Source organism: Aquarana catesbeiana, linkage group LG01 (genome assembly GCF_042186555.1).
Source record: "Aquarana catesbeiana isolate 2022-GZ linkage group LG01, ASM4218655v1, whole genome shotgun sequence".
NCBI classification, from domain to species: Eukaryota; Metazoa; Chordata; class Amphibia; order Anura; family Ranidae; genus Aquarana; species Aquarana catesbeiana.
The window spans coordinates 142,977,867-143,001,849 of NC_133324.1; the positions used below are offsets into that span (position 1 = coordinate 142,977,867).

The following is a 23,983-nucleotide window of genomic DNA, read 5'->3' on the forward strand; positions in this document are numbered from 1 at the left end:
CAGTGAAAAATTAATATGGCGGCCGGAGCGCAGGGGAGACGAGCACTGGAGAGTGTGAGCCGCCGGGGCAGCTGTCATCTCCTCCTCCTATCCTCCAGACCGATGCAAGACAATAAGGTGAGAAATAGATAAACACGGGGGGGGGGGGGGGGGAGAGAAGAGACAGGTGCCGTATATGTAGTGTCAGTATAGGAAGACTAGGCAGGACAGTAAAGTGTACAGTGTAGCGTAGTGGACAGTGTAGTATTGTGGTCAGTATAGTGTAGTGGACAGTGTAGTATTGTGGTCAGTATAGTGGACAGTGTAGTATAGTGGTCACTGGTCAGTACAGTGTAGTGGACAGTGTAGTGTAGTGGTCAGTGTAATATTGTGGTCAGTATAGTGGACAGTGTAGTATTGTGGTCAGTACAGTATAGTGGTCAGTACAGTGTAGTGGACAGTGTAGTGTAGCGGTCAGTGTAGTATTGTGGTCAGTATAGTGTAGTGGACAGTGTAGCGTAGTGGTCAATGTAGTATTGTGGTCAGTATAGTGGACAGTGTAGTATTGTGGTCAGTACAGTATAGTGGTCAGTACAGTATTGTGGTCTGTATAGTGTAGTGGACAGTGTAGTATTCAGTGGCGTAGCGTGGGGGGTGCGGGGGGTGCCATGGCCCCGGGCGCGACATTTAGGGGGGCGCAATTTCGTGCCAGTAGTGTCACTACTGGCTGCCTCCTCCTAATTTATTTTCCTGTGTCCCCCGCACTCCGCCGCCATGTCTAGTGTTTGGCGCCCTGTGATTGGGCGTATGGGGTAATGTGCGGCGTGGGGCTGGCCTATCCGCGATCACAGTTGCTCCTGAAGTCCCGCCTCGGCACATGACCCCCATACGCCCAATCACAGTGCCCTGGGAAAAATGAAAATGGCGGCCGGAGCGCAGGGGAGACGAGCACTGGAGAGTGTGAGCCGCCGGGGCAGCTGTCATCTCCTCCTCCTATCCTCCAGCAAGACAATAAGGTGAAAAATAGATAAACACAGGGGGGGGGGGGGGAGAAGAGAAGAGACAGGCGCCGTATATGTAGTGTCAGTATAGGAAGACTAGGCAGGACAGTAAAGTGTACAGTGTAGCGTAGTGGACAGTGTAGTATTGTGGTCAGTATAGTGTAGTGGACAGTGTAGTATTGTGGTCAGTATAGTGGTCAGTACAGTGTAGTGGTCAGTATAGTGTAGTGAACAGTGTAGTATAGTGGTCAGTACAGTGTAGTGGACAGTGTAGTGTAGTGGTCAGTGTAGTATTGTGGTCAGTATAGTGGACAGTGTAGTATTGTGGTCAGTACAGTATAGTGGTCAGTACAGTGTAGTGGACAGTGTAGTGGTCAGTGTAGTATTGTGGTCAGTATAGTGTAGTGGACAGTGTAGTGTAGTGGACAGTGTAGTATTATGGTCAGTGTAGTGTAGTGGACAGTGTAGTATAGTGGACAGTGTAGTGTAGTGGACAGTGTAGTATAGTGGTCAGTATAGTGTAGTGGACAGTGTAGTGTAGTGGACAGTGTAGTATAGTGGTCAGTACAGTGTAGTGGACAGTGTAGTGTAGTGGTCAGTACAGTGTAGTGGACAGTGTAGTATAGTGGTCAGTACAGTGTAGTGGTCAGTGTAGTGTAGTGGTCAGTGTAGTGTAGTGGACAGTGTAGTGTAGTATAGTGGTCAGTACAGTGTAGTGGACAGTGTAGTATTGTGGTCAGTACAGTGTAGTGGATAGTGTAGTATAGTGGTCAGTGTAGTGTAGTGGATAGTGTAGTGTAGTGGACAGTGTAGTGTAGTGGACAGTGTAGTATTATAGTCTGTATAGTGTAGTGGTCAGTGTAGTATTGTGGTCTGTATAGTGTAGTGGTCAGTATAGTGTAGTGGTCAGTGTAGTGTAGTGGACAGTGTAGTGGTCAGTATAATGTAGGGGTCAGTGTAGTGTAGTGGTCAGTGTAGTGTAGTGGTCAGTGTAGTATTGTGGTCAGTATAGTGTAGTGGACAGTGTAGTGTAGTGGACAGTGTAGTGTAGTGGTCAGTGTAGTATTGTGGTCAGTATAGTGGACAGTGTAGTATTGTGGTCAGTACGGTATAGTGGTCAGTACAGTATTGTGGTCAGTATAGTGTAGTGGACAGTGTAGTATTCAGTGGCGTAGCGTGGGGGGTGCGGGGGGTGCCATGGCCCCGGGCGCGACATTTAGGGGGGCGCAATTTCGTGCCAGTAGTGTCACTACTGGCTGCCTCCTCCTAATTTATTTTCCTGTGTCCCCCGCGCTCCGCGCCATGTCTAGTGTTTGGCGCCCTGTGATTGGGCGTATGGGGGTCATGTGCGGCGTGGGGCTGGCCTATCCGCGATCACAGTTGCTCCTGAAGTCCCGCCTCCGCACATGACCCCCATACGCCCAATCACAGTGCGCCGGGAAAAATGAATATGGCAGCCGGAGCGCAGGGGAGACGAGCACTGGAGAGTGTGAGCCGCCGGGGCAGCTGTCATCTCCTCCTCCTATCCTCCAGACCGATGCAAGACAATAAGGTGAGAAATAGATAAACACGGGGGGGGGGGAGAAGAGAAGAGACAGGCGCCGTATATGTAGTGTCAGTATAGGAAGACTAGGCAGGACAGTAAAGTGTACAGTGTAGCGTAGTGGACAGTGTAGTATTGTGGTCAGTATAGTGTAGTGGACAGTGTAGTATTGTGGTCAGTATAGTGGTCAGTACAGTGTAGTGGTCAGTATAGTGTAGTGGACAGTGTAGTATAGTGGTCAGTACAGTGTAGTGGGCAGTGTAGTGTAGTGGTCAGTGTAGTATTGTGGTCAGTATAGTGGACAGTGTAGTATTGTGGTCAGTACAGTATAGTGGTCAGTACAGTGTAGTGGACAGTGTAGTGGTCAGTGTAGTATTGTGGTCAGTATAGTGTAGTGGACAGTGTAGTGGACAGTGTAGTGTAGTGGACAGTGTAGTATTATGGTCAGTGTAGTGTAGTGGACAGTGTAGTGTAGTGGACAGTGTAGTATAGTGGACAGTGTAGTGTAGTGGACAGTGTAGTATAGTGGTCAGTATAGTGTAGTGGACAGTGTAGTGTAGTGGACAGTGTAGTGTAGTGGACAGTGTAGTATAGTGGTCAGTACAGTGTAGTGGACAGTGTAGTGTAGTGGTCAGTACAGTGTAGTGGACAGTGTAGTATAGTGGTCAGTACAGTGTAGTGGTCAGTGTAGTGTAGTGGTCGGTCAGTGTAGTGTAGTGGACAGTGTAATGTAGTATAGTGGTCAGTACAGTGTAGTGGACAGTGTAGTATTGTGGTCAGTACAGTGTAGTGGACAGTGTAGTATAGTGGTCAGTGTAGTGTAGTGGACAGTGTAGTGTAGTGGACAGTGTAGTATTGTAGTCTGTATAGTGTAGTGGTCAGTGTAGTATTGTGGTCTGTATAGTGTAGTGGTCAGTATAGTGTAGTGGTCAGTATAGTGTAGTGGTCAGTGTAGTGTAGTGGACAGTGTAGTGGTCAGTATAATGTAGGGGTCAGTGTAGTGTAGTGGTCAGTGTAGTGTAGTGGTCAGTGTAGTATTGTGGTCTGGTCAGTGTAGTGTAGTGGTCAGTGTAGTATTGTGGTCTGTATAGTGTAGTGGTCAGTGTAGTGGTCAGTGTAGTGTAGTGGTCAGTGTAGTGTAGTGGACAGTGTAGTATTGTGGTCTGTATAGTGTAGTGGTCAGTATAGTGGTCAGTGTAGTGTAGTGGTCAGTGTAGTGTAGTGGTCAGTGTAGTGTAGTAGACAGTGTAGTATAGTGGTCAGTGTAGTGTAGTGGACAGTATAGTGGTCAGTGTAGTGGTCAGTGTAGTGTAGTGGACAGTGTAGTGGACAGTGTAGTGGACAGTGTAGTGTAGTGGACAGTGTAGTGTAGTGGTCAGTGTAGTGTAGTGGACAGTGTTATATTGTAGTCTGTATAGTGTAGTGGTCAATGTAGTGTAGTGGACAGTGTAGTATTGTAGTCTGTATAGTGTAGTGGACAGTGTAGTGTAGTGGTCAGTGTAGTATAGTGGACAGTGTAGTGGTCAATGTAGTATTGTAGTCAGTATAGTGTAGTGGTCAGTGTAGTATAGTGGACAGTGTAGTGGTCAGTGTAGTATTGTAGTCAGTATAGTGTAGTGGTCAGTGTAGTATTGTGGTCAGTATAGTGTAGTGGTCAGTATAATGTAGTGGACAGTGTAGTATAGTGGTCAGTATAGTGGTCAGTGTAGTGGTCAGTGTAGTTTAGTAGACAGTGTAGTATAGTGGTCAGTGTAGTGTAGTGGACAGTATAGTGGTCAGTGTAATGTAGTTCTCAGTGTAGTGGACAGTATAGTGGTCAGTGTAGTGTAGTGGACAGTATAGTGGTCAGTGTAGTGTAGTTCTCAGTGTAGTGGTCAGTATAGTGGACAGTATAGTGTAGTGGTCAGTGTAGTGTAGTGGTCAGTATAGTGGACAGTATAGTGTAGTGGTCAGTGTAGTGGTCATTGTAGTATAGTGGTCAGTGTAGTGTAGTGGACAGTTTAATAGTCACTGTAGTTGTAGTTCTCAGTGTAGTATAGTGGTCAGTATAGTATAGTGTAGTGGACAGTGTAGTTGTCAGTATAGTGGACAGTATAGTGGTCAGTATACTGTAGTGGTCAGTGTAGTGGACAGTATAGTGTAGTGGTCAGTGTAGTTCTTAGTGTAGTGGACAGTATATTATAGTGGTCAGTGTAGTGTATAATGGTCAGTATAGGAATCAGGTAGGTCAGTACTATTGTATTTGAAGGGACTCGGGGAGTGATAAAAGTCCGCAGGTTGGGGGGGGGGGCGCAAATTACTTGCCTTGCCCCGGGTGCTGACAACCCACGCTACGCCACTGAGTGACACTGTCCCTCTTGTCCACCTTTTGGAGCACACGCTGCGTGGAATAATGGACAGGGCACTTGAGGCAGCACAGAGGGAGGAAGAGGAGGACTTCCTTACCTCTCAAGGCCCTCTTTATCTAGACAGTGTTCCTGCGTGCCCGCCGATCACACAGGAAGAGGACAAGGAGGAGGAGGATTGTGTCAGCATAGAGGTGGAGCCTGGCACTCAGCATCAGCAGCAGTCTTCAAGGGATCATTTACAGTCCGAAGAAACCCATGGACTTGCACGTGGCTGGGAGGAGGTGGCTGCGGATCATGTCATCCTTAGTGACCCAGAGGACTCTGGACCGAATGCCTCAGCAAACCTATGCTGCATGGCCTCCCTGATCCTGCAAAGCCTGCAAAAGGATCCCGTATTCGTGGTATCAAGGGGAGGGATGATTACTGGCTAGCAACCCTCCTTGATCCACGTTACAAGGGTAAGGTTGCGGACCTTATCTTGCCGTCGCAGAGGGAGCAGAGGATGAAACATCTTTGGGAGGCCTTGCAGAAAGGTTTGTGCAATGCGTTTCCAGAGCCTGGGAGGTTACAATTTCCTGATCCTCCTGGAAAACGTGTTGCTGAGGCTTCGGTCAGTCACAGAAGGAGCGGTGGAGAAGGGGGCCGTCAGACCGATGCATTCAGACAATTTTTTAGTTCGCAGCCCCAAGGTCTGATCGGTTCCAGCAACCATCGCCAGCGTCTGATTCACATGGTGCAGGATTAACTAGGGGCAAGATCAGACTTGGACACCTTTCCTACCGAAAATCCTCTGGGTTACTGGGTCTTGAGGATGGATCACTGGCCAGAGCTTGCACAGTATGCAATTGAGCTACTGGCCTGTCCTGCATCCAGTGTTCTTTCGGAATGCACATTCAGTGCTGCTGAGGCTTTGTAACTGATCACAGTGATCACTTTGTAACTGATCACTGATCACACCGAATCGGTCGATCGGCTGACCTTCATAAAAATGAATCAGTCTTGGATCACCACCAGCTACCAAGCACCTGATGGTGATGTAACCGATTGATTTTTTTTTTAATGTGAGATCCCTTCAAGACTGCCTATGCTGATGTTGAGTGATGTTTCATGCTGATAGCTTGTAAGAAAATTTTTGGTTCTGGACACCGCCACCAGTGGTCAAGGCTCAATTTTTCTGCCCCTGTTTAACAGGAGCGTGTAATTACAATTTTTGATGCAATACTTTGCAGCAGGGCTCATTCCTGCGCTCCAACTATAGCATCTGTGAGGGGTTGCAGTGTTGTGGCAGCAGTGGCTAAGGCCCAATTTTTCTGCCCCTGTTTAACAAGGGCGTGTAATTACAATTTTTGATGCAATACTTTGCAGCAGGGCTCATTCCTGCTCTCCAACTATAGCATCTGTGAGGGGTTGCAGTGTTGTGGCACCAGTGCCTAAGGCCCAATTTTTCTGCCCCTGTTCAACAGGGACATGTAATTACAATTCTTGCTCTAATATTTCACAGCAGGGCCCATTCCTGCGCCCACCAAGAGTAACTGTGAGGGCTTACAGTGTTGTGGCAACACCACCAGCACCACCACCACCAAAGGCCCAATTTTTCTGCCCCTGTTCAACAGGTGCATGTAGTTACAATTCTTGATATAATATTTCACAGCAGGGCCCGTTCCAGCGCCCACCAAGAGTAACTGTGAGGACTTACAGTGTTATGGCACCAGCACCACCACCACCACCACCAAAGGCCCAATTTTTCTACCACTGTTCAACAATGGCATGTAATTACAATTCTTGATCTAATATTTCACAGCAGGGCCCGTTCCTGCGCCCACCAAGAGTAACTGTGAGAGCTTACAGTGTTGTGGCAACACCAACACCTAAGGCCCCAATTTCTGCAGAGTATATAGGGCAGGCCCCTACTTTCAAACATCCAACTTACAAACGACTCCTACTTGCAAAAAGAAGGAGACAACAGGGAAATTCTCTCCTGTAAGAGTTAATATGGGAAAAACGCGTCTCCTCTTCACTGATGCTTTATCACCAATCCTTGTTTCACTAAAAACCCCAAATTTTCAAAAAACATTTGTCATTGGGACAGAAAGTGAGGTGAAATCTTCTGAAGAGGTGCACAGACAGCAAAACAAATGTTACAGGGGTGATAACCCTTCCCTATGTTTTCCAAAAAGCTTAAAAATAGATTTTTTTTGCCTGGAGCTACACTTTAAAAATGTACCAGTTCAAAATTACAAACAGATTCTACTTAACAACAAACCTACAGTCCCTGTCTTGTTTGCACCGCCTGTATACTGCTGTTCAGAGTATATAGGGCCTGGGGGCCCCACGCCTTTCCTTTTTTTCATTTGGGTGCGGGGTTCCCCTTAATATCCATACAAGACCCAAAGGGCCTGGTAATGGACTGGGGGGGGGGTACCTATGCCATTTGTCTCACTGATTTTCATCCATATTGCCGATTGCCGGAACCCAACATTACATTAAAGCCGCAAGCAGTTTTAAATGACTTTTATTCCTTTAAAATGTCATTTTGTCCAGGGACTGTTCTAAGCACGTGCCAGTTTACAGGGATACTATAGACAACCCCCAGGTACGATATTTAAAGGAATATTTCACTTTAAGCATCATTAAAATCACTGCTCCCGAAAAAACGGCCGTTTTTAAAACTTTTTTTTGCATTGATACATGTCCCCTGGGGCAGGACCCAGGTCCCCAAACCCTTTTTAGGACAATAACTTGCATATTAGCCTTTAAAATTAGCACTTTTGATTTTGAAAGTTCGAGTCCCATAGACTTTAATGGGGTTCTAAAGTTCGCGCAAACTTTCCGTCCGTTCGCAGGTTCTGGTGCGAACCGAACCGGGGGGAGTTCGGCTCATCCCTACTAAAGACGTGGATTACTGGGACCATGTCCTGTGGTCTGATTAGACCAAGATAAACTTATTTGGTTCAGATGGTGTCAAGCGTGTGTGGCTGCAACCAGGTGAGGAGTACAAAGACAAGTGTGTCTTGCCTACAGTCAAGCATGGTGGTGGGAGTGTCATGGTCTGGGGCTACATGAGTGTTGGGGAGCTACAGTTCATTGGGGGAACCATGAATGCCAACATGTACTGTGACATACTGAAGCAGAGCATGATTCCTTCCCTTCGGTGGGCTGCAGGGCGGTATTCCATTATGATAACGACCCCAAACACACCTCAAAGATGACCACTGCCTTGCTAAAGAAGCTGAGGGTAAAGGTGATGGACTGGCCAAGCATGTCTCCAGACCTAAACCCTGTTGAGCATCTGTGGGGCATCCTCAAACAGAAGGTGGAGGAGCACAAGGTCTCTAACATCCACCAGCTCTGTGATGTCGTCATGGAGGAGTGGAAGAGGACTCCAGTGGCAACCTGTGAAGATCTGGTGAACTCCATGCCCAAGAGTAACCCTCTTGCAGTACTGAAAAATAATGGTGGCTACACAAAATATTGACACTTTGGGCCCAATTTGGACATTTTCACTTAGGGGTCTACTCACTTTTGTTTTTTGGTGCCAGCAGTTTAGACATTATGTATATACTTTTGAACACACCATTGAGTTCAAAAGTTTGCATACCCTGGCAGAAATTGTGACATTTTGGCATTAATATTAAAAGTATGATTGATCATGCCATAAAACTCTTTTATTTAAGGATAGTGATCACATGAAGCCATTTATTATCATATAGTTTTTTGGATTTTTTTTAAATCATAATGATAACAGAAATCACGCAAATGGCAATGATTAAAAGTTTACATACCCTGGAATGTTTGGCCTTGGTACAGTTCTTTTCTACCTCCTCATGGCTCAGTGTCTAGCCTGCTTAGTGCATCCATGTGAGAGCTAACAAACTCATTGGGGGTTATTTCTACAAGTGCAAACTACAAGTGCAAAGTGCACTTGAAAGTGCACTAAAAATGCACTTGGAAGTGCAGTCACTGTAGATCCAAGGGGGACACGCAAGGAAAATAAAAAACAGCATTTTAGCTTGCACATGATTGGATGATAAAATCAGCAGAGCTTCCCCTCATTTCAGATCCACCCATTAGATTTACAGCGACTGCACTTCCAAGTGCACTTTCAGTGGATTTGTCTTTCATAAATAACCCCCATTGACTATTTATACACAGACACTAATTGTGATTTAAAAAGCCACAAATGTGAGAAATTAACCTTTAATTGCCATTTTAACCCGTGTGTGCCACCTTCCACCTTCTGTGTCTGTACCAAAGCTAAACATTCCAGGGTATGTAAACTTTTTATCAGGGCCATTTGGGTGATTTCTGTCATCATTATGATTTAAAAAGGATCCAAAATGTGATAATAAATGGCTTCATGTAATCACTATCCTTAACCACTTGCCGCCCGCCATATAGCAAAATGACAAAGTGTTTGCGATATCCTGACCGGACGTCATAAGACGTGGTCAAGATAACAAGCTGATGCGCATCGCGGCGATCATCATCGATCTAGGTAAAGAGTCTCCGTCAGAGCGATCAGCCCTATCCAATCACAGCTGATCACGATTTATTGGCCTTTCGCGCCTGACAGACATGAGCAGAGGAGAGCGATCAATGGCTTTCCTGACAGGGGGGGTCTAAGCTGATTGTTTATCAGCGCAGCCCCCTCTCGAATGCCCACCCTGGACCACCAGGGATGCCACCAGAAACACCAGGGATGGCCACCACTGATGACCCCCAGGGATGGCATCCCTGGTGGCCATGAGTGGCAACGTGTGCCCACACATGATGCCAATGTGTGCCCACACATGATGCCAATCAGTGCCCACCAGCAATACCTGCCAGTACCTACTAATCAGTGATGCCAATCAGTGCCATCTATCAGTGTCAATCAGTGCCACTCATCAGTATCCATCAGTGCCACCTATCAGTGCCCATCCATGCCCATCAGTGCCCACCTTTTAGTGCCCATCAGTGCCACCTATCAGTGCCCATCCATGCCCATCAGTGCCCACCTTTTAGTGCCCATCAGTGCCACCTATCAGTGCCCATCAGTGCCACCCATAAGTACCCATCAGTGCCACCTTTTAGTGCCCATCTGTGCCACCTATGACTGCCCATCTGTGCCATCTATGAGTGCCCATCCGTGCCGCCTATGAGTGCCCATCAGTGCTGCATATCAGTGCCACCTGTCAGTGCCCATCACCAGTCGCCATCAGTGCCACCTCATTGGTGCCACCTCTTTAGTGCTCATCAGTGCCACCTTATCAGTGCACGGCAGTGCAGCCTCATCAGTGCCCATCAGTGAAGGAGAAAATGTACTTATTTACAAAAAACAGAAACAAAGAAAAACTTTTTTTTACAAAATTTTCGGTCTTTTTTTATTTGTTTAGCAAAAAATAAAAACCGCAGAGGTGATCAAATACCACCAAAAGAAAGCTCTATTCGTGGGAAGAAAATTCTAAAAACTGTGTTTGGGTACAGTGTAGCATGACCGCACAATTGTCATGTAAAGAGTGACAGCGCTGAAAGCTGAAAGTTTTCTTGGGCAGGAAGGGGGGGAAGTGCCCAGTATTGAAGTGGTTAAATAAAAGACAGTTTTTTGGCATGATCAGTCGTCACATTTTCAATATAAATGCCAAAATTTCACAATTTCTGCCAGGGTATGCAAACTTTTGAGCACAACTGTGTGTGTGTGTGTGTGTATGTATGGATGTGTATGTGTATATACACAGTGGGGACGGAAAGTATTCAGACCCCCTTACATTTTTCACTCTTTGTTATAATGCAGCCATTTGCTAAAATCATTTAAGTTCATTTTTTTTCCTCATTAATGTGCACACAGCACTCCATATTGACAGAAAAACAGAAAATTGTTGACATTTTTGCAGATTTGTTAAAAAAGAAAAACTGAAATATCACATGGTCCTAAGTATTCAGACCCTTTGCTCAGTATTTAGTAGAAGCACCCTTTTGATCTAATACAGCCATGAGTCTTTTTGGGAAAGATGCAACAAGTTTTTCACACCTGGATTTGGGGATCCTCTGCCATTCCTCCTTGCAGATCCTCTCCAGTTCTGTCAGGTTGGATGGTAAACGTTGGTGGACAGCCATTTTTAGGTCTCTCCAGAGGTGCTCAATTGGGTTTAAGTCAGGGCTCTGGCTGGGCCATTCAAGAACAGTCACGGACTTGTTGTGAGGCCACCCCTTCGTTATTTTAGCTGTGTGCTTAGGGTCATTGTCTTGTTGGAAGGTAAACCTTTGGCCCAGTCTGAGGTCCTGAGCACTCTGGAGAAGGTTTTCGTCCAGGATATCCCTGTACTTGGCCACATTCATCTTCCCCTCGATTGCAACCAGTTGTCCTGTCTCTGCAGCTGAAAAACACCCCCACAGCATGTGCTGCTACCACCATGCTTCACTGTTGGGACTGTATTGGACAGGTGATGAGCAGTGCCTGGTTTTCTCCACACATATAGCTTAGAATTAAGGCCAAAAAGTTCTATCTTGGTCTCATCAGACCAAAGAATCTTATTTCTCACCATCTTGGAATCCTTCAGGTCTTTTTTAGCAAACTCCATGCGGGCCTTCATGTGTCTTGCAATGAGGAGAGGCTTCCGTCCGACCACTCTGCCATAAATCCCCGACTGGTGGAGGGCTGCGGTGATGGTTGACTTTCTACAACTTCTCCCATCTCCTGACTGCATCTTTGGAGCTCAGCCACAGTGATCTTTGGGTTTTTCTTTACCTCTCTCACCAAGGCTCTTCTCCCCTGATAGCTCAGTTTGGCCAGACATCCAGCTCTAGGAAGGGTTCTGGTCATCCCAAACGTCTTCCATTTAAGGATTATGGAGGCCACTGTGCTCTTAGGAACCTTAAGTGCAGCAGAAATGTTTTTGTAAAATTGGCCAGATCTGTGCCTTGCCACAATTCTGTCTCTGAGTTCTTCAGGCAGTTCCTTTGACCTCATGATTCTCATTTGCTCTGACATGCACTGTAAGGTCTTATATAGACATGTGTGTGGCTTTCCTAATCAAGTCCAATCAGTATAACCAAACACAGCTGGACTCAAATGAAGGTGTAGAACCATCTCAAGGATGATCAGAAAAAATGGACAGCACCTGAGTTAAATATATGAGCGTCACAGCAAAGGGTCTGAATACTTAGGACCATGTGATATTTCAGTTTTTCTTTTTTAATAAATCTGCAAAAATGTCAACAATTCTGTGTTATTCTGTCAATATGGGGTGCTGTGTGTACATTAATGAGGAAAAAAATGAACTTAAATGATTTTAGCAAATGGCTGCAATATAACAAAGAGTGAAAACTTTAAGGGGGTCTGAATACTTTCCGTCCCCACTGTGTGTATATATATATATGTATATATATATATATATATATATATATATATATATATATATATATATATATATATATATATATATATATATATATATATATATATATATATATAATGTTAGCCTGTTTAATAATCGGGCTTTCGCAAAAACAAGTTTACTATAGTGGCAAACACTAATGTTATCCTTGTCATCTGGTGATTGGGATATTTTGAAATTAAATTTGTCAGTATCTTCAGCTGTCAAAAACAAGCTCATTCAACTGTAAATTATCCACCAAGCATATCTAAAACCAACTCACCTACACAGAAAGGATTGGTTATACAAACTGTACATGCTGTCAACAACCCCAAGTAGACTTTGTCCATTGGATATGGTCATGCCCTGTAATCAATTTTTGGTCCCAAGTGACAGACTTAATATCCTCCCTGATCACCATGTCCGTCCCCTGCTCCTCTGAGATTTGCCTGTTTGGTGTCCTAGGTTAGGAGCTTTTTATGACCTATAAAGTGAGAGCTTTAAGATGGATGCAACCAGCTTCCCCCTAATCTACATCAATGTATCCTTTTGGTTGACCAAATAATTCCATATGAAAAATTTCATCCATACTAATAGAAACTGTTTGGACAAATTTTAAAAAGTGTGGAATTTTTGGAGGGGCTCAGACCTGACTCCTTTGGACAATGCTTCCTCTTTGCACATACTGTGTATATTAAAGCGGTTGTAAACCGCTGGACTTTAGTTCTTTTTTTACACCCTGCAAGGAAAAGGCGTAATGTGCTAGTATGCATTGCATACCAGCACATTATGTTAAACTTACCTTAAAACTAAGCCCTCCTGCGCTGAGATCTCAGAGCTGCAGCAGGCTCCCATCTTCGCCCGTCTTGCTTCCAGGTTCGCGGACTCCGTCTCTGTGACTGGCCGGAGCCGCGATGGTGTCACTCCTGCACATGCGCGCAGGAGATGCAGATTACGGCACAGGGCTCGGAAGGAACAGCACAGCTGGCCTTTTCTTCAGAGCGCATGCGCCAGTGACGTCACTGGCTGCATGTAATGTAAATATCCCACTGTAGTTTAGGAGTCTCTCACGTCCCACCTGTGTGCAGTGTGTGAAAACCGATGCATGGAGGCTCCGACAGAATACAACAGGCTGCTGTCTGGACCGGGCAGTCCAATCACCTGTCATTACCCTTTGGTGATAAGAGAACAGACGTAACAGTCACTACATTCCCAGAATGAAGCACAGGAAGACGTCTTTCAGGTGTTGACCTGCTTGCACGGGGGAGGAGGGGGTTCATTTCCAACATGAAGTCAGATAGCCGACCAGCTTGTCATCCTTAAAGTATATCACGTGCTGAGTGTATAGAAGCCGCACATCCCCCACCTCTGCTGCACCCTCCTATCCAGTTTGTGTCTATCACACAGGGGGGTGCTGCACACTTGTGTTCTGTCTAGTTTCTTCTTATCCTTATGTAGGAAACTTGTCCCTCATGAGATGTTCACTTATCAGTATACTCCTTTCTGATTGCTGATTGGATGCTATTCTCTTTTTATTTCCCCAGTGTTTTGGCAATGAGCCAGGTGACCATCTCCTGTACTATGTATGCAGTCTCTGACCATCTCCTGTACTATGTCTGCAGTCTCTGACCATCTCCTGTACTATATATGCAGTCTCTGACCATCTCCTGTACTATGTCTGCAGTTTCTGACCATCTCCTGTACTATATATGCAGTCTCTGACCATCTCCTGTACTATGTCTGTGGTCTCTGACCATCTCCTGTACTATATATGCAGTCTCTGACCATCTCCTGTGCTATGTCTGCAGTCTCTGACCATCTCCTGTACTATGTATGCAGTCTCTGACCATCTCCTGTACTATGTATGCAGTCTCTGACATCTCCTGTACTATATATGCAGTCTCTGACCATCTCCTGTACTAGGTATGCAGTCTCTGACCATCTCTTGTATCATGTCTGCAGTCTCTGACCATCTCCTGTACTATGTATGCAGTCTCTGACATCTCTTGTACTATATATGCAGTCTCTGATATCGCATGTACCATATATGCAGTCTCTGACCATCTCCTGTAGTATGTCTGCAGTCTCTGACCATCTCCTGTACTATATATGCAGTCTCTGACCATCTCCTGTACTATATATGCAGTCTCTGACCATCTGCTGTACTATGTATGCAGTCTCTGACCATCTCCTGTACTATATATGCAGTCTCTGACCATCTCCTGTACTATATATGCAGTCTCTGACCATCTCCTGTACTATGTATGCAGTGTCTGACATCTCCTGTACTATATATGCAGTCTCTGACCATCTCCTGTACTATGTATGCAGTCTCTGACCATCTCCTGTACTATATATGCAGTCTCTGACCATCTCCTGTACTATATATGCAGTCTCTGACCATCTCCTGTACTATGTCTGCAGTCTCTGACCATCTCCTGTACTATATATGCAGTCTCTGACCATCTCCTGTGCTATATATGCAGTCTCTGACATCTCCTGTACTATGTCTGCAGTCTCTGAACATCTCCTGTACTATATATGCAGTCTCTGACCATCTCCTGTACTCTATATGCAGTCTCTGACCATCTCCTGTAGTATGTCTGCAGTCTCTGACCATCTCCTGTACTATGTATGCAGTCTCTGACCATCTCCTGTACTAGGTATGCAGTCTCTGACCATCTCTTGTATCATGTCTGCAGTCTCTGACCATCTCCTGTACTATGTATGCAGTCTCTGACATCTCTTGTACTATATATGCAGTCTCTGATATCTCCTGTACCATATATGCAGTCTCTGACCATCTCCTGTAGTATGTCTGCAGTCTCTGACCATCTCCTGTACTATATATGCAGTCTCTGACCATCTCCTGTACTATATATGCCGTCTCTGACCATCTGCTGTACTATGTATGCAGTCTTTGACCATCTCCTGTACTATATATGCAGTCTCTGACCATCTCCTGTACTATGTATGCAGTCTCTGACATCTCCTGTACTATATATGCAGTCTCTGACCATCTCCTGTACTATGTATGCAGTCTCTGACCATCTCCTGTACTATATATGCAGTCTCTGACCATCTCCTGTACTATATATGCCGTCACTGACCATCTCCTGTACTATGTCTGCAGTCTCTGACCATCTCCTGTACTATATATGCAGTCTCTGACCATCTCCTGTGCTATATATGCAGTCTCTGACATCTCCTGTACTATGTCTGCAGTCTCTGACCATCTCCTGTACTATATATGCAGTCTCTGACCATCTCCTGTACTCTATATGCAGTCTCTGACCATCTCCTGTAGTATGTCTGCAGTCTCTGACCATCTCCTGTACTATGTATGCAGTCTCTGACCATCTCTTGTATCATGTCTGCAGTCTCTGACCATCTCCTATACTATGTATGCAGTCTCTGACCATCTCTTGTATCATGTCTGCAGTCTCTGACCATCTCCTGTACTATGTTTGCAGTCTCTGACATCTCCTGTACTATGTATGCAGTCTCTTACATCTCTTATACTATATATGCAGTCTCTGACCATCTCCTGTAGTATGTCTGCAGTCTCTGACCATCTCCTGTACTATGTATGCAGTCTCTGACATCTCTTGTACTAAATATGCAGTCTCTGACCATCTCCTGTAGTATGTCTGCAGTCTCTGACCATCTCTTGTACTGTGTATGCAGTCTCTGATATCTCCTGTACAATATATGCAGTCTCTGACCATCTCCTGTACTATATATGCAGTCTCTGCCCATCTCCTGTACTATGTATGCAGTCTCTGACCATCTCTTGTACTATATATGCAGTCTCTGACCATCTCCTTTACTATATATGCAGTCTTTGACCATCTCCTGTACTATGTATGCAGTCTCTGACCATCTCCTGTACTATGTCTGCAGTCTCTGACCATCTCCTGTACTATATATGCAGTCTCTGACAATCTCCTGTACTATATATGCAGTCTCTGACCATCTCCTGTACTATGTCTGCAGTCTCTGACCATCTCCTGTACTATGTCTGCAGTCTCTGACCATCTCCTGTACTATGTCTGCAGTCTCTGACCATCTCCTGTACTATATATGCAGTCTCTGACCATCTCCTGTGCTATATATGCAGTCTCTGACCATCTCCTGTACTATGTCTGCAGTCTCTGACCATCTCTTGTACTCTATATGCAGTCTCTGACCATCTCCTGTACTCTATATGCAGTCTCTGACCATCTCCTGTACTAGGTATGCAGTCTATGACCATCTCCTGTACTATGTATGCAGTCTCTGACATCTCCTGTACTATATATGCAGTCTCTGACCATCTCCTGTACTATGTATGCAGTCTCTTACATCTCTTATACTATATATGCAGTCTCTGACCATCTCCTGTAGTATGTCTGCAGTCTCTGACCATCTCCTGTACTATGTATGCAGTCTCTGACATCTCTTGTACTAAATATGCAGTCTCTGACCATTTCCTGTAGTATGTCTGCAGTCTCTGACCATCTCTTGTACTATGTATGCAGTTTCTGATATCTCCTGTACCATGTATTTAGTCTCTGACCATCTCCTGTAGTATGTCTGCAGTCTCTGACCATCTTCTGTACTATATATGCAGTCTCTGACCATCTCCTGTACTATATATGCAGTCTCTGACCATCTCCTGTACTATGTATGCAGTCTCTGACCATCTCCTGTACTATATATGCAGTCTCTGACCATCTCTTGTAGTATGTTTGCAGTCTCTGACCATCTCCTGTACTATGTATGCAGTCTCTGACCATCTCCTGTACTATATATGCAGTCTCTAACCATCTCCTGTAGAATGTCTGCAGTCTCTGACCGTCTCTTGTAGCATGTCTGCAGTCTCTGACTGTCTCTTGCAGTATGTCTGCAGTCTCTGATCATCTCCTGTAGGATGTCTGCAATCCCTCTGCAGGCATCGCATGCATTATGGCATTGACAGGAGGTCTGTTCTCATCTGAAAACAGTATTTCTTTTGGATAAACAAACTTATAACTAGCTGGAGGAAGATAAATAACACTTGAAGACAAACCTGCATTTTTTTCAAGGTGGGTCTGGGGAGGGACCAGGGAGCGGGGCCATGGGTGGGGCTGAATGAGGGACCAGGGGCGGGACCAGGGGTGGGGCTGAAGGGGGCCCCGTCAGGTAGGCTGTATGGGGCCCTATGATTTCTATCAGCGGCCCTGCCTATAGGTAAGCCTTATTATCGGCTTACCTATAGGTAAAAGTAATGTGTGGAACTTTAGTTCCACATTAATAGTATTTGAATGACAACAAATGAGACACTGGTTGTGTTACTGTTTATAATTTATTTATAATTACCATACAGATAATGTCTGCGTATGTATACGTGTATTTTCCTCTGTGCTGTCACTTTGTCTGGAAAAAGATTTTGATTTAATTTCAATAATTATTTTGAAGTCAAAAGCAGTAAATGGTTTGTTCATCTTCACTAATGCCATTTGATCCAAGGCAGGTATTATGGTATCTGGTAAAAGACATTAAAGCCAACTCTAAAAGAGAATAAAAAGAAAATGTTTTGGTTACATGCAGCTATTTACTAAGCAACTAACACCAACATATTGTAGAACCTATTTTAGAAGAATGGTGTTGATGTGCAAAGTGGTCAACTTTCCACTTTTCTATTTCAAATAAACAATTGATGTAAAGATAGGCTGATTACAAAGCCATCTTGTTGGTTTCGCTAGTAAAATACTCTATCATTAAATTCAATTATATAAAGTTATATTTCTATAAGATACTCATGTACAAATGTTAGTATGATTGTACAAATGTTATCTTTAAACATCAATAAAAGCTTATTGTTTAAAAAAAAAAAAAAAAACTTTCCACTTTACCTCAGTGTAAAGCCGCGTACACACGGGCGGACTTTTCGACCGTACTGGTCCGACGGACTTTCAATGGACTTTTGACGGACTTCCGACTGACTTTTTAACGAACGAACTTGCATATACACGATCACACCAAAGTCAGACGGATTCGTGCGTTATGACGTACACCGGACTAAAATAAGGAAGTTGATAGTCAGTAGCCAATAGCTGCCCTAGTGTCGGTTTTTGTCCGTCGGACTAGCATACAGACGAGCGGATTTCTGGGTCCGGCGGAGTTATGACGTAAAAATTTGAAGCATGTTCCAAATCTAAAGTCCGTCAGATTTTTGACTGGAAAAGTCCGCTGAAGGTCCGATGAAGCCCACACACGATCGGATTGTCCGCCGGACTCAGTCCATCGGACCAGTCCGGACGAAAAGTCTGACCGTGTGTACGCTGCATAAGATGAATGCCAATTGGTTGCTGTTTCAAAATATTGTCAATTGCTTGCCAAGGATTACTGCACTTTCAGCTTCTCCTCATTAAATAAACTTGTAAAACAGGGAAAAATCGAAGGATAAATACACCTCTGGTACCTTGTTGCATGTTACACACGTATTTAGGGTGTAATGTGTTACTATTAAGCAGCCCACCTCACCCCCACTCGTGACAGCAGCGGGGGTTCCTCTGCCCGTAACCGCTGTCACTTTTAAAAACGGTGCAACTTTGCAGGGCTTCGTTCCCAAGGCTGTGTCATTCATTCACAAGGATCTATGAATGAGAAAAACTACTAGTCCCATCTGCCACTGTGGCAGATGGACTTGTAGTTTCAACGTACTGCAATCGCACTGATCAGCGAACGTGTAGTTGATTCATTTTTCCTCTAGCTTTGTGCCTGTATGGATATACAGATACAAAGCTGGAGGAAGACAGAGGGGGTTATTTATGAAAGGCAAATCCACTTTGCACTACAAGTGCAAACTACAAGTGCAAAGTGCACTTGAAATTGCACTAAAAGTGCATTTAGAAGTGCAGTCACTGTAGATCTGAGGGGGGGCATGCAAGGAAGATAAAAAACAGCATTTTAGCTTGCACATGATTGGATGATAAAATCAGCAGAGCTTCCCCTCATTTCAGATATTCCCCTCAGATTTACAGCGACTGCACTGCACTTGTAGTTTGCACTTGTAGTGCAAAGTGGATTTGCCTTTCGTAAATAACCCCCAGTCTGTGAGTGTATTGCCCTGCAGGCTCCTTGGGGAAAAAAAAATAAATGCACTTTTTTTTACCTGCAAAAACATGTGCATTTATGTGAACCTTTAAGCACACATCCACAAATTTGGTTTACCATGGATGGGACAAAAAAGTTCAATGATTTTGATTGTTGCACTGTCCTTTTTTCTGTATTAAGCAACTCTGTTTCTAAACCAGAAATCCCTGCAAAGCAGGGGGAAAATACTTCTCTTGCTGCCCACGCTACTAAACACTATTCTGATGAAAATACATTGGGGGTTATTTACAAAAGGCAAATCCACTTTGCACTATAAGTGCAAACTACAAGTGCAAAGTGCACTTGAAATTGCACTGAAAGTACACTTGGAAGTGCAGTCGCTGTAGATCCGAGGGGACATGCAAGGAAAATAAAAAAACAGCATTTTAGCTTGCACATGATTGGATGATAAAATCATCAGAGCTTCCCCTCATTTCAGATCTACCCCTCAGATTTACAGTAACTGCACTTTCAGGTGCACTTGTAGTGCAAAGTAGATTTGCCTTTCGTAAATAACCCCCATTGTCCCCTAAAGTCTCTGCAGAAACCATCACTACCAGTAGTATCTCTCCCCCCCCCCCCCCCCCCCTGCACTTACTAGTTATTTTTTAGGACCCCAGGTCACTACTGTGTCCTGTAGTGGAACAGTGTTCATGGGCAGTGGGAGATGTATGTATCTACCCCTGCATTCTAAGTGCTATGTTGTATGCTACATATTCCTGACCCCTGCACTGTAAGCTGTGCTGTTATCGCTAACCGAAGTGTTCATTGACTCAATAGATGCTGGTTGCTAAGTAGTACTGTATACACTCTGGGCCATTGCACTCGTTGAATGCTACATATGCTATGCATGTTACAGTCTTGACTTTTTAAAGGTAGACCTAGATACAGTCGCTCAAGCCACCTGTTATTTGACCAGATAAGGCAATGGTCTCATGTCCTTGGAACCCACGTATGATGACTTTTGGAAGGAACAATCAATAGTTTACCTACTAAATGTGCATTTATTTCCCAATTATAAGCATGTCTGATGGCTTCCAGTGCTGCTACCCCTCCACTCTCCTTAGAACAGTTGATTTCTCCAGCCTTCAAAAGGTCAGTCACTAGTCATGGATAAGTGCACGGTCTATGTAATCTCAAGGACAATGCTTCAGCGGTGAACCCCTCATCAGACAGGGAATCCAAATAAGAATTGCAAAACAACACACAGGGGTTGCAAATGCCTAGTGCATTACCCAAGGTTTAATAAAGGAAACCAAACAGCCAAATAAATACTCACAAAGAACAGATTTACGTGTTTCGGGCACACATCCCCTTCCCCAGAGCTCAGAGGGATGCGTCCCTGAAATGCCTGTCAACATCGCCAATTGCTCGGTCATTCGTTGCCACATTGATTTACCATCAGAGCGTGTCATGCGCATTGCATCTGTTTGTGAGTATTTATTTGACTGTTTGGTTTCCTTTAATAAACCTTGGGTAATACACTATGCATTTGCGCCCCCTGTGTGTTCTTTTGCACCTCCACTCTCTTTCCCTACACGTTTAACATAGCAACAAACATGAAGCTAAGCTGAGTCAAGCTGTCACATTTGTGTGCCAAGAGCAATGCTTGAGGGAGGTCAGATCATACATGTCTATGGGCTCTTTCACTGTTCATGAGTCTATATGTTGAATTTTCCTATTAGATAGCTATTGATCACCTTCAGCTGGCATCATGGGTGTCTGCAGAGAGTATACAGTACATGTGTGTGCTACAAACATGAATGTCTGGGTAGTAATCAGCCGGTTGAGACATAACCTTAGGCAGCCCATACATTATGCATTTGTTTGATCAACCAGCAGGTTGCTGTAGTATTATATCATTATTGCCAGCGGCACTCATCTTTCAAGAGAAACCTGATAGGCTAGTTGTACACAAGTCGAGCGATAGATTGTATTGTGTACAACCAGTCTGCCCGTACATGGATAAAAATTCAGCTTGTCCCTGCTGAACTGGACACATTTTGATCCATGTATCCATGTAGCTTTACAGTCCAATTGTCCACTCATTTCTTTCTGATGTTAATCGGCTGCTGTGGCCTAAATTTTTTTAATCCTAGAGTTCAGCTTAAAACAATGTCAGCTAGTGGAATTTTTTTTGGGGGGGGGCAAAACAGTATGAGTGAAAAGCGCTCTATGAATGGAGAAAGTGGACCTTTCATTTTATGTGCCTGTGCTCCATTTATAGAGTGATTTTCATTCCTGAAAGCTATAGTACAGCTTCTATGAATGGATGAGAGCTATGGAAAGGGCAGGCATAGATGTCCCTTGTGTTGATTTTTACCCATAAAAAATCAGCTAAATTTTACCTAAACTTAGGCTTTTATACAACACTGAGTGTTGTTGACATCCAAGATCTCCTCTCAAACAGTTGGTCAAAGGTAAAGATTTGATACAAAAGCAAAATCCCTTTAAAATGGTCTCTAATTCTCAACAGTGAGTCTACTAGGTGTATACAGTACCTTGTTTGCATCCAGTTATGTTTAGCATCTGAGCTCTCTTCTCTAAGTAACCAGGTAGTTTGTAGAACCTGTCCTGTTTCATTTCTGAAACATTGGCCTGTGAATACTGTGATAACATCTGTAAAAAAAGCCATCTGGTTAATATCAGTGGCCTACACATCATATGCCCTGGTAGGGCCCTATTATTACCATTCCCTATTATTCTTTTATCTATTGGGAGTTATTATCAGAAGTCTATGAATTATTCTATGACCTTGTAGGGGTTAATACCAGTGATCTATGAATTACTTTGTAACCTTATTCTAGCAAGAGGCATGAATTTTTACACATGAAAATGCCTGTGTAGGAAAAAAGGAAAACTTAAAATACCGAAGTTGGTTCAGCTGAACTGGATGTATACCCATGTTTTTTTTTTGTTTTTTTTTTTTTTATACCCACATGACAGCAAATATGTGCATCTTGTTTTGATAGTTATAATTATTTTACAGAGGCTTCAAATTTCCAGTTTGTCCAAAACATTCTGGCTTTGAGTGGAGCCATTTGATTGCCACACTGATTTCTTATATCCTTCAGGGACCCAAATTATTGACTTTGCCCACCTGTTATGGCCAAAAAGTCTGACTCTTGGTTAGGCCCAGACTGGGACAAAAAACAGGCCTGGGCATTTTAGACTGAGCAGCCCATAACATATTAACCGGCCCCTTCCCCACTCTCCATCCTGATGGGAGAGGGGAGGGGGGAACCTGGCAAAGCTGTGGGGCGGTGGGGGGGGGGGCTGGGTAAGAGCATGGGGGGCCAGAGAGCACAGGGAGGAAGTCAGAGAGCATGGAGTGGTTTGGAGAGCAACAGGGAGCGGGAGAGCACTGGAAGGGGGATCGGAGAGCACAGAAGGGGAGGTGGACAGCACAGGGGGGAAAGCGGAGAGCATGGGGCGAGAGAGCACAGGGGAGAGGTGGAGAACATGGGAAAGAGGAGAACACGGGGTAGGGTGGAGAGCACTAAAGGGGGGGGCAGACAGCACGGGGGGGAGGCAGAGAACATAGGGGAAGCGGAGAACATGGGGAAGTGGAGAACATGGGGTGTAGTGGAGAGCACTGGGAGGGCCAAGGGCAGGGACGCGGGAGAGGCGGAGAGCACTTGGGGGGTGGAGAGCACAAGGGAAAAAGCAGAGAACACGGGGTAAAGCAGAGAGCACTGGGGGGGGCTGGAGAGTACTAGGAAGGTGGAGAGCACAGGGGAGAGGCAGAGAACACGGGGGAAGCAGGTAACACTAGGTGGGGCAGAGAGAACAGGTGGAGAGCGAGAGAACAGAGGAGGAGGCTTGGAGAGCACAGGGGCTGGAGAGCATAGGGAGATGTCAGAGAGCACTGGAGGATTGGAAAAGCACTTGGGGGCCAGAGAGCACAGGCTGGGAGGCAGATAGCACAGGCTGGGAGGAGGAGAACACAGGGGGAGGAGGAGAGCACGGGGGGGCAGAGAGCACTGGGGGAGCTGGAGGGCACAGGAGGTGGGCAGGAGAGCATGGTGGGCTGGAGAGCACAGGCGAATGGCGGAGAGCACAGGGGGGCCGAGAGCACAGGAGGATGTTGGAAAGCCTTCGAGGGGGGTTGGAGAGCATTGAGGGGGCTGGAGAGCACATGAGGGGGGGTCCGAGAGCACTAGGGGGCGGCAAAAAGAAGCTGGATAGGAGGAGCAGCTGCATATAGAAAAATCTGATGTTTCCATTAGCTGTCGGGTGCTGCTGTTGCCATTGCTGGTAAGGGAACCCAGCAGTGTAGCCTTTCGCCTTCACGGTCGGGTCCGGAGAAGGGGAGGAATCAGATAAGTAGAAGATCCACTTTACATTGCTTAATTTTTTATAAGTTTAAATAAAAAGTGTTAAAGTGGAGTTCCACTCCTAAAATTATTTTTGCATAAATCAGCTGCATTAAAAACGAGTAATAACATTTGGAAAAAAATTTTTTTTTTAACTCACCTCTTAATGCTGTTGCTAGAGGGTACCTCGTAATCTGCCTCCTTCCTCACCTCGGCTCCTTCCCTCGGTGCCTCCGCTCGCTAGTGCTCCTGGGAGATGCTTGTCAACATTTCCCAGGAGTCACTGGGCTGCGCCGAGGGCTTAGTTGCCATCACAACGGGG

General features: G+C 45.0%; 1 protein-coding gene across 1 annotated transcript in view; it reads right to left on the bottom strand.

Annotated features, from left to right (window-relative positions):
• Positions 1-17,533: 17,533 nt before the first annotated feature.
• Positions 17,534-23,983, bottom strand: part of LOC141135205 (avidin-like) — a 28,516-nt gene continuing 22,066 nt past the window's right edge. Inside the window, exons 3-4 of the mRNA XM_073624411.1 lie at positions 21,847-21,964; positions 17,534-17,757 (exon numbers count right to left, since the gene is read on the bottom strand). Of these exons, the coding sequence (XP_073480512.1) occupies positions 17,724-17,757; positions 21,847-21,964 (152 nt within the window). The 3' untranslated portion in view covers positions 17,534-17,723. The remainder of the gene's footprint in view (positions 17,758-21,846; positions 21,965-23,983) is intronic.